The 9,994-nt window shown below is 48.0% G+C and overlaps 1 protein-coding gene and 1 long non-coding RNA gene across 7 annotated transcripts in view; both read right to left on the reverse strand.

Annotated features, from left to right (window-relative positions):
• MAP2K5 (mitogen-activated protein kinase kinase 5) overlaps positions 1–3,000 on the reverse strand; it is a 126,793-nt gene extending 123,793 nt beyond the window's left edge. For 4 of the 6 annotated variants that reach the window (XM_086849623.1, XM_086849622.1, XM_086849625.1 and 1 more), the window contains exon 1: positions 2,751–2,992. In XM_086849623.1, the coding sequence (XP_086705749.1) occupies positions 2,751–2,885 (135 nt within the window). In that variant the 5' untranslated portion in view covers positions 2,886–2,992. Of the gene's footprint in view, positions 1–2,750 lie in introns of all 6 variants that reach the window. The other 2 variants (XM_086849624.1, XM_086849628.1) reach the window with 2 other exon arrangements.
• A 2,734-nt stretch (positions 3,001–5,734) lies between these two features.
• Positions 5,735–9,282, reverse strand: LOC147650644 (uncharacterized). The gene is made up of 3 exons (XR_015275983.1): positions 9,110–9,282; positions 7,066–7,160; positions 5,735–6,623 (listed from the first exon to the last, which is right to left on the reverse strand). It is a non-coding gene; the product is annotated as an uncharacterized LOC147650644 (long non-coding RNA).
• Positions 9,283–9,994: the final 712 nt, after the last annotated feature.

Below are 9,994 nucleotides of genomic sequence, written 5' to 3' on the forward strand. Positions count from 1 at the left end.
CTGCTGCCTCTTCTCCAACAGATCCTGGAAACCACCTTCAGCTCTGAGATGTTCCAAGCCCAAAGTTTGTCTGATTTTGTCCTCCTTCCTCATCTTCTCGCTCCTCTCATGCTCAGGAGCTCTCAGGAAGCTTTGCTGACAGGAGACTCGAGGTCCTCTGTCACCCACTGGCCACAACTTCTCTACTTCCCTTTAAATTTACATTAATTCTACAATAGCAAAGGATAGTCCAAGTGTCAGGGGTTATTTCACTTTCTTTTGGGGAGGGAAGAAAATGGAAAACATGAAGCAGAGACTTTATTTGCTCCACTTTTGTTTAAGGGCAGAGTTGTGCAACCACCAAGGGGAAATTGTCCCTCTCAAAAATCTCCCTGGTCTGTCAAAAGCTCTGCTCCCACTCCTCTGTCTACTGAAAGTGGTGGATAAATTGTTGGAAAAATGAAAGTTGGAATTTCTGTCATCCCTTCCCGTTACCTCTGCAACCCTCCAGGCCCAACACTGAACATTCCCCAATGAACCAAATCCTTAATCCCCACGTCCTTTCTACAGAACCTTGAATCAACATCTGCAAAACCTCTCCCAAATATTAACAACGGAAGAAAAAACCGAGTTTGCACGTGAAGGTTTTCTTTGGAGAAACAGGGGCACCCCAAATCCTGCAGAGGTGAGGAGGGCAAGCAGCACCTCAGCGGTCCAGATTTGGGATAAACACCCCCTCCCATTCCTGAGTTAACAGAGCATCCTTGTGTGCAGATGGATAAAAAACACAGCAGGGAAGGGGCTGGGGACAGGGACACACCAGGGAGCCCCAGTTTGGGTGGAGGAAATGCCACCACGAGCAGCTGTGGCCCAGCCCAGGGACACATCCTGGTCACTGTTCCTGAATATTCCTTCCCTTTTTCCATCCGTGCCTCGAGCACCCCAAGGCAGGAGGGCGGATTTTGGGGGTTCCAAGGGTTCATTCCAGCCCGATCCATGGCAGGAGGCTCCTGCCTGGCACCTGCGGGACCGCCCGGGATGCCCGGCTCCTCCCGAGACCTCGGAACAGCGGCGATGTCCCGGATTTCTGTCAACCCCTACAAAAAAACACTCTCCCATAAAAAACTTTCCGCCAAAATACACGCCAGAAACACCTCGCGCCATCCAGGGAGGGATTTGGACACAGAGAGGGGGATGCTGACATCTCCCGCATCCCCGGGGCTGGCAGGGGGATCCCGGTGGCATCGCCCGGGGATCCCGGTGCCATTCCCGGGGGTCCCGGTGCCATTCCCGGGGGTCCCGGTGCCATTCCCGGGGGTCCCGGTGCCACCCCCGGGGATCCCGGTGCCATTCCCGGGCTGGCAGGGGGTCCCGGTGCCATTCCCGGGTAATCCCGGTGCCATTCCCGGGGTTCCCGGTGCCATTCCCGGGGGTCCCGGTGCCATTCCTGGGTAATCCCGGTGCCATTCCCGGGGATCCCGGTGCCATTCCTGGGTAATCCCGGTGCCATTCCCGGGGGTCCCGGTGCCATTCCCGGGGGTCCCGGTGCCATTCCCGGGTAATCCCGGTGCCATTCCCGGGGATCCCGGTGCCATTCCCGGGTAATCCCGGTGCCATTCCCGGGGATCCCGGTGCCATTCCTGGGTAATCCCGGTGCCATTCCCGGGTAATCCCGGTGCCATTCCCGGGTAATCCCGGTGCCATTCCCGGGGATCCCGGTGCCATTCCCGGGTAATCCCGGTGCCATTCCCGGGGATCCCGGTGCCATTCCTGGGTAATCCCGGTGCCATTCCCGGGTAATCCCGGTGCCATTCCCGGGTAATCCCGGTGCCATTCCCGGGGATCCCGGTGCCATTCCCGGGTAATCCCGGTGCCATTCCCGGGGATCCCGGTGCCATTCCCGGGTAATCCCGGTGCCATTCCCGGGGGTCCCGGTGCCATTCCCGGGGATCCTGGTGCCACTCCCGGGGGTCCCGGTGCCATTCCCGGGTAATCCCGGTGCCACTCCCGGGGGTCCCGGTGCCACTCCCGGGGGTCCCGGTACCATTCCCGGGGGTCCCGGTACCATTCCCGGGGGTCCCGGTGCCATTCCCGGGGATCCCGGTGCCATTCCCGGGTAATCCCGGTGCCATTCCCGGGGATCCCGGTGCCATTCCCGGGGGTCCCGGTGCCATTCCCGGGGATCCCGGTGCCATTCCCGGGTAATCCCGGTGCCATTCCCGGGGATCCCGGTGCCACTCCCGGGGGTCCCGGTGCCATTCCCGGGGATCCCGGTGCCATTCCCGGGTAATCCCGGTGCCATTCCCGGGGGTCCCGGTGCCATTCCCGGGGTCCCGGTGCCATTCCCGGGTAATCCCGGTGCCATTCCCGGGGATCCCGGTGCCATTCCCGGGTAATCCCGGTGCCATTCCCGGGGATCCCGGTGCCATTCCCGGGGATCCCGGTGCCATTCCCGGGGATCCCGGTGCCATTCCCGGGGGTCCCGGTGCCATTCCCGGGGGTCCCGGTGCCATTCCCGGGGGTCCCGGTGCCATTCCCGGGGATCCCGGTGCCATTCCCGGGTAATCCCGGTGCCATTCCCGGGGGTCCCGGTGCCATTCCCGGGGGTCCCGGTGCCACTCCCGGGTAATCCCGGTGCCATTCCCGGGGGTCCCGGTGCCACTCCCGGGGGTCCCGGTGCCATTCCCGGGTAATCCCGGTGTCATTCCCGGGGGTCCCGGTGCCATTCCCGGGCTGGCAGGGGATCCCGGTCCCCGTCCGGACCCACTCACCAGCACATCCCTGAAGAGCAGCTGCGGCGCGGAGTGCACGGTCCAGTCCACGGCGGCTCCGTCGGGGATCTTGATGCGGATGACGAGCGCCTGGCTGTCCATGGCAGCGGAGGGGCCGCAGAGCAGCCAGAGCATCCCCGCCCCGCGGGCTCACATGCTGCCGGGCCGGGCCGGGCCGGGCCGGGCCGGGCCTGCCTGCACCGCCCGCCCGCAGGAAGGAGCCGCTGCCCCGGAACCAAAACGGAGCCCCGGGAGGAGGGGATGGGAGCGGGGGGAGGAGGAGGAGGAGGCGCCGTGGGCGGGAGGAGGCGGCCCCGGCGCTCCGCTGTTTGTTTTGTGTTTGTTTTGCGCTCGTTGTGCCTTGGGTTTTGGCAGGAAAAGCGCAGCCAAATGGCGAATCCAGCCGGGCCGGGCTGCGGTTCCCGCTGGAAGCGCTGCAGAGTTCCTCGGGCTTCCCAGGGAGGCTCCGGGCTTCGGTCCGGCTTGTGCCATGGCACACGAACAAACACAAACAGACACAAATACAAACACAAACACATAGATACAAACACAAACACACAAACACACAGATACAAACACACAGATACAAACACAAACACACACAAATACAAACACACAAATACAAACACAAACACACAAATACAAACACACAGATACAAACACACAAACACACAAATACAAACACACAAACACACAAACACACAAATACAAACACAAACACACAACACACAAACACAGATACAAACACAAATACAAACACACAAACACACAAATACAAACACACAAACACACACAAATACAAAAACACAAACACAAACACACAAATACAAACACAAACACACAAATACAAACACACAAACACAAATACAAACACAAACACACACAAATACAAACACAAACACACAAATACAAACACACAAACACACAAATACAAACACAAACACACAAATACAAACACACAAATACAAACACAAACACACAAACACACAAATACAAACACAAACACACAAACACACAGATACAAACACACAAATACAAACACAAACACAAACACACAAATACAAACACAAACACACAAACACACAGATACAAACACACAGATACAAACACACAGATACAAACACACAGATACAAACACACAAATACAAACACACAAACACACAAACACACAGATACAAACACACAAATACAAACACAAACACACAAACACAAACACACAAACACACAAATACAAACACACAAATACACAAATACAGACACAAACACACAAACACACAAACACACAAATACAAACACAAACACACAAATACAAACACACAAATACAAACACACAAATACAAACACACAAATACAAACACACAAACACACAAATACAAACACACAAACACAGACACAAACACACACACGGACAGTGCCAGCTGTGCTAGGATAACCTGCCCAGGGAATCGCTGCCCCTGGAAGTGTCCGGGGATGTCCGAAGGGGACACTTGGGGACCCCCAAGGTCTGTCCCAGCCTCTGTGCCCGGCTCTGCACATCCCTGCCTCGGTGTCCCTGCAGAGCAAACCGGGAATGGGAACCGGGAATGGGAACCGGGAATGGGCACCGGGAATGGGTATCAAGAATGGGAGCCAGGAATGGGCTCTGGGAATGGACATCAAGAACGGACACTGGAATGGGTACTGGGGACGGGCTCTGGGAATGGCACTGGGAATGGGCACCAGGAATGGGCACCGGGAATGGGCTCTGGGAACGAGCACTGGAATTGGGTACTGGGAATGGGAACTGGCACTGGAATGGGTACTGGGAATGGCACTGGGAATGGGCACTGGAATGGGCACTGGGAATGGGCTCTGGAACAGGCACTGGAATGGGCACTGGAATGGGCACTGGGAATGGCACTGGGAATGGGAACAGGCACTGGAATGGGCACTGGGAATGGGCACTGGAATGGGCACTGGGAATGGGAACAGGCACTGGAAGGGGCACTGGGAATGAGCTCTGGACAGCCCAGCACCTGCCTGAGCAGGTGAAGGAAGGAGCTCGGAGCAGTTGTGCCAGCAGCTGTCCCACTCCTCACCGCTCCTGCGCATCCCAGATCTCCAGAGCCGATGTCCAGGTACAATTCTGGCATCACCGAGTTCCCCCCGTCTGTAAAATCAGCCCTGTCCAAACCACGATCCATCTTTCTGAGGGAAGGAAATCCCTGTCCACCTCAGCAACAAAGAACGTGTTTTGACAGCTCTGCAATCACAAAACACCAAATTCAGCTTTTAGAAGAAGCTTTTCACTGCCACGAGTCACAGGGAAAGCTCCACACAGCTCTGCAGCATAAAACAATCCACTTTTTTTTTTTTTCCTTCTTCTTTTAAAGAGAACAGCATTAATCTCAATTGTGGGCTATTGATCTGTGCATTTTATCACACTCTCTCACATTATCATCTCTGACAAACTGGACTATTTGAGTTATTTTATCAATTTAGAGGGGGGGAATGGGAGGTATATTTAATTCCTGAAACGTCTTCAAGCTTCTTCATATTCGAATTCTACTTTGTTTGAGCTTGAGGAAAAAAAAAAAAAAATTCAATGGCCATTAACAGAGATAAATTCTCTCTCTGTTCAATAACTTTATAATTTAGTTCCTATACTAAAAATTAATAGAGCCCCAGCTCCTAAGGATCTAAGGGACTGGTGGTGCCCACACAGATGTCTTTCTGCTCAAATGAACCTTTTACCTGCAGTCCCTGTGTACCTTTCACTCAGCTCCATTTCAATCAGATTCATTTTCTATTAAATTTTAAAGAATAGGACACAAAATGATGGAATTTCTATGGAAGTGCAATTTTTCTAAAATGTCTTCTTCATTTATGAGACTATGGGGAAAACCAACTCAATTTGCCAAATTTGCATAAATATTACGTCGATTTTCCAGGGCTAATCATAACCTTAATCCCCCATTCTGATTTGTGTAATCAAACTTGAAGGGTTTTTGTATCTTAAGAAGTACAGCACATCGAGCACAAGTTTATTGATAAAGGTTTGGGTTTGCCACAGACTTCTTTAAAACCCAAGTTTAATCAGAAATTTTCATTTGAAATACACCATTTGAAACAAATCATTGCTATTTATTTTATCATCCTATAGAAGTTTTGCTATGAGATGTCATCAACATTTATTTTCATATGTTATTCCTTAATGTTGGGTGTTGTGACAACACAATTTTTAATATAAAATATTCTTAAAGTCCTATGTTTGAGTAGCCTGAGTATCTCCCATTAAAAAGTTCAAGTTCCCAGTACAAGGATTCCAGAATCCCCATTAAAAAATAACGAAGCACATGACACAATATTCCCAACCACACCTCCACAGTTACTCTTCACCCACAAGGAAACACCACCCCAAATCCACAAAGGAACCACGTGTGGATGCTTTAATTAGGGGATGGTGAAGCCCACAACTTGTGTAAATTCTGGTTTTTATTTGTGAGGGGGAAACATCCTCCCTTGGTGGCTCCCAGCAGCTGCCACTTGCAGTGTGCTGCTGCTCTCTGCTGCTTTCCAGCGCCGCTGGAGAGGACTGAGAGCATCCAGAGGTGGCCACAGGAAGGAAATAAATATTTATTTCCAGCCAAAAGCAGAGTGCTGACACAGGAGGGGAGGAAAATCATTATAATCTCGCAGGAGTGAGGATGGAAAAATGCTGTCTGGCACTGATTTGCTTAGCAGGATAATTTGCAGGGCCCTCCAAAAGTCAGGAAAGGAGTTATTACTTGTTCAATTCCCACTGCAAAGGAAGTTGCCCAACACGAGCAATTTTCTGTCTTTGCTCTGTCACAAACATCCTGAAATGGAATTTTGGGTCCCTCCAGCAGAGCTCTGTCAAAAGAAGAGGGAGGAAAACAAGAGCTGCCTCCCCTGGCCCTGCCCTTGAATATTCCCTGTCCCAGGGTGTGGATTCAGGTTTTCCTCGCCCCGAGGAGGGAGGTGGGAGCTCATTTCAGGAGAGGATCAGGTGAAAAATTCCCAGCAGGAGTTGCAGTGAATTAAAACCAGCATCAGGATTCCCAATTCCCCTAGCCCTGCACTCATCCCCTCGGATAAAAGGGCAGAGGCACAGGAAAGATGCTGAGGATAGAGACAGAAAGTGCTGTGATTTCATTCTGGATCTCACCCAGCACCCCCATTCACCTCGTTATTCCTAGAATTCTTCCAGCTATGACCTAGGAATAATGTGTCTTTATTATGGAACAGGCTAAATAATTCCCATTGAACTATGAAAATATTAACAGTGATATTAACAGTAACTGTGCTACCTTACCTCTGATCCAGAGTATAAAACACACCTGGAGGAATCAGGATCTCTGTGCCAGCCCTTGGTTCCCCAAATTCAATTTCTCTGCACCAGTTTCTAGGCTGGAATTATAAATAACAAAGGACAAACTCTCAGTTTCCTAGAGAAAACAGGAGCTGATGGTTGTTTCAGGAGCACACATTCTCCTGTCTTTTTGGAAAGATGTTAATACCTAACTTTCCATGTTGATAAATAACATACCATGGTGAAATTCCCTTTTTTTTTTCCTTTCCTTTCAATTGCCTGTGAGTGCAGCAAACCGAATTCCCTCAGGCTTGTGAAAAATAGGTCAGCAGTGCCCAGGCTTTCTGAAGATATTCTTCCCTGAAATGCATCTCCTGGAAAGTCTCACCAAGTGCACCCTGGATAGATCCAGATTCCTTAAAAATGACATTAAAACTTCCCACTGCCCCTCCCAGGCACTCTGCAGTTTCTCTGGAATGAGAAAGGATTTTTTTGGGACCCAAATATCAGGAAATAAATTCATCATATTTTCGGTTCACAGGGAAATTCACTGGCCTCAAACAGATTTTTAAAGCTCTTCTTTTTCTCAGTAAACTCGCCTTGGACTGAAAGAAAACACAACAACAGTAAACTTGATGTAGGTTAAATCAGTAAATACTTAGTTTTTGCTTTAAATTATGAATAAATTTGGGGAAAAAAGCAGATTAGTGACAAGGTAACTCCAGCAGTCGGACCGTGTGTGGTTAATGATGCTCCTGTACCCCTTCAGACCAGCTCCAGGGGCTGCATAATTGTTTTTCTGTCAACCTATAAATTCTTGAGTAACAACAAAATTATTGTGATTTTTCTTCCTAAATAATTCATACCTCACCAAGTAGATAAGCAGGTCCATGAATCACTGAGCATGTACAAGTCACATCTAATGGCATTTCTTCTTTTAAGGAAAAAAAAAACCTGGTTTGACTTTGTAATCTTGTTCAAAAAATCAGTGTTCTAATCTGATATTTCCATTTTAAACTTGAAAGTTCCCTTGATCAGAGTTTTTGTCTGAAGGACTGCTTTTAATCATGTTTTCCACTTTTAATTCTATTAGGATTATTAATATCACTGCAAGTAATAAATTTGTTTTATAATGAACTACATCAGGGCTCATAAACTGTGCTTAAAGTGATGCAATTACTATCAAAATCCCTCTAAGTTGTCTGTATTCTGCTTTTTAGGACTTAAATGCAAAATTAACATCTTATTCCAGAAGTAAAATAAATCTTTTAAGCAAACTTACAATATATTAGTGACAATTTTTATTCTAGATTCCCTGGCTGCAATGCTGAAGCTGCCACTTTTTCTTAGGTGTATTTAAACTGAAAAATACAGCCCAAAATTTAAATCATGACTTCTATTTCCTGAAATAGGGAAAGAAATGGAGATAACTCTCAGAATTATTAACTTACTTTTCTGTAGTGAACATGATTAAGGGGTTACAGCAAAAGCCAATATAAATTAAATGGCCACAGTAAATAATACATGAAGCAAAATCCCCTTTGTTTCAGGAAAAGTTGCTCTAAACCAGAGGCCTAAGGGCATTCAACTATTAAAAAAATCCCTAAATTTCATTCAATAATAATAACATAGATCAGGGAGATCTATAATTATGGTTTGTGAGGAGATTTAGGTCAACACACAAGGTAAGGTGAGGACAGATTTAAATTCTGCCCAAGTCAATGGAAGGTCAGCAGGAGAAAAGCTCTGGATATTGCTCCAGGGAAAGAGAGGGGAGCAGGAAAAGAGCACAAAAACTGATTTTTCAGGCAATATCAAAGTACTAATCATAAATATTTAGGAGTTCCCATCCAATCTTTAAATCCAGAATTAATTTACAGTGAGGGGGGAAAAAAAGTTAAGAACTCTGTGTTGAACTGGGTCCACCCACAGCTAGCTCATCAACAAAAAGAGTGATATTAAATCTAAAAATATTTAAATAAAATGAACTGCCTGGACCACATTTGCATCACCAGCCCCAAAACTTGAGGAAAACAAACAAACCCACCAAAGTTTGACCACAATTTGGAGGAGCCAAGAGCAGAAAAGGGCTTTTCTTGGGGTAACTCATTAGTCTCCAGCGAAACATTTATCAAGCATACAAAAAGGTCTAAAAGTGAAATATAGTAATTAAGAGCTGGGTTTTATCGATTGTGTGGCTTAAGTAATTTTTCAGAGGACACGTAAGATTTAATAAGTATAAGTAGTTAAAGATCCTGCCTTGGCTCTGCCATTAGAGTGTAATTGAAGCGGTAAAAAAGATCAGCTGAACGTGTGTTGATTACCACCTTATCTTTGAAAGGCAATTAAGCACCTCAATCATTGCAACAAGATTTGATTGTGCAGCCTTTATTGGACATTGATCTTTCAGCAAAGCAGCTGCATTTCCCATTAATTTACAGTAGCAGAGTTTAACTGGGACACCCGAGCCCGCTGACCCGGCCCAGGGGTGACACCAGCAGCTCCTCCAGGTTCAGGTGCCCCCAATAATCATTATTATTTAAAGAGGTGCTACAAGGAGGAGCCACCTGATCCTCGGGGTTTTGTTTCTCTGGAGTAGTTAAGGGAGGTGAAACAAAGCTCTGGGACGTCATCTCTCCCTCATTTAAACATCAGCAAAGGGATAATTAAGGCGATGCTTGCAAGGGGAACTCAACTTTATTTCAAATCAAATCTGTCCAAAGCCAGGAGGGGCATTTTGTGGATCAGTTATTCCTGAGTGCTGCAGAAATTTTTGAGACATTTCTTGTGTTCAGGCCAAAACCTGAGAGATAAAGAATAGATGCTAAGGAGTTGAAAGAATAGATGCTAAGGAGTTGGTATTCACAGCAAAACAAGAGTGAATGTCAGATGAAACGTTTTACCTTTGAAAATAAGCAAGTGGGTTTATATC

This window comes from Cyanistes caeruleus, chromosome 13 (assembly GCF_971803275.1).
Source record: "Cyanistes caeruleus chromosome 13, bCyaCae1.hap1.1, whole genome shotgun sequence".
Taxonomy (NCBI): Eukaryota; Metazoa; Chordata; class Aves; order Passeriformes; family Paridae; genus Cyanistes; species Cyanistes caeruleus.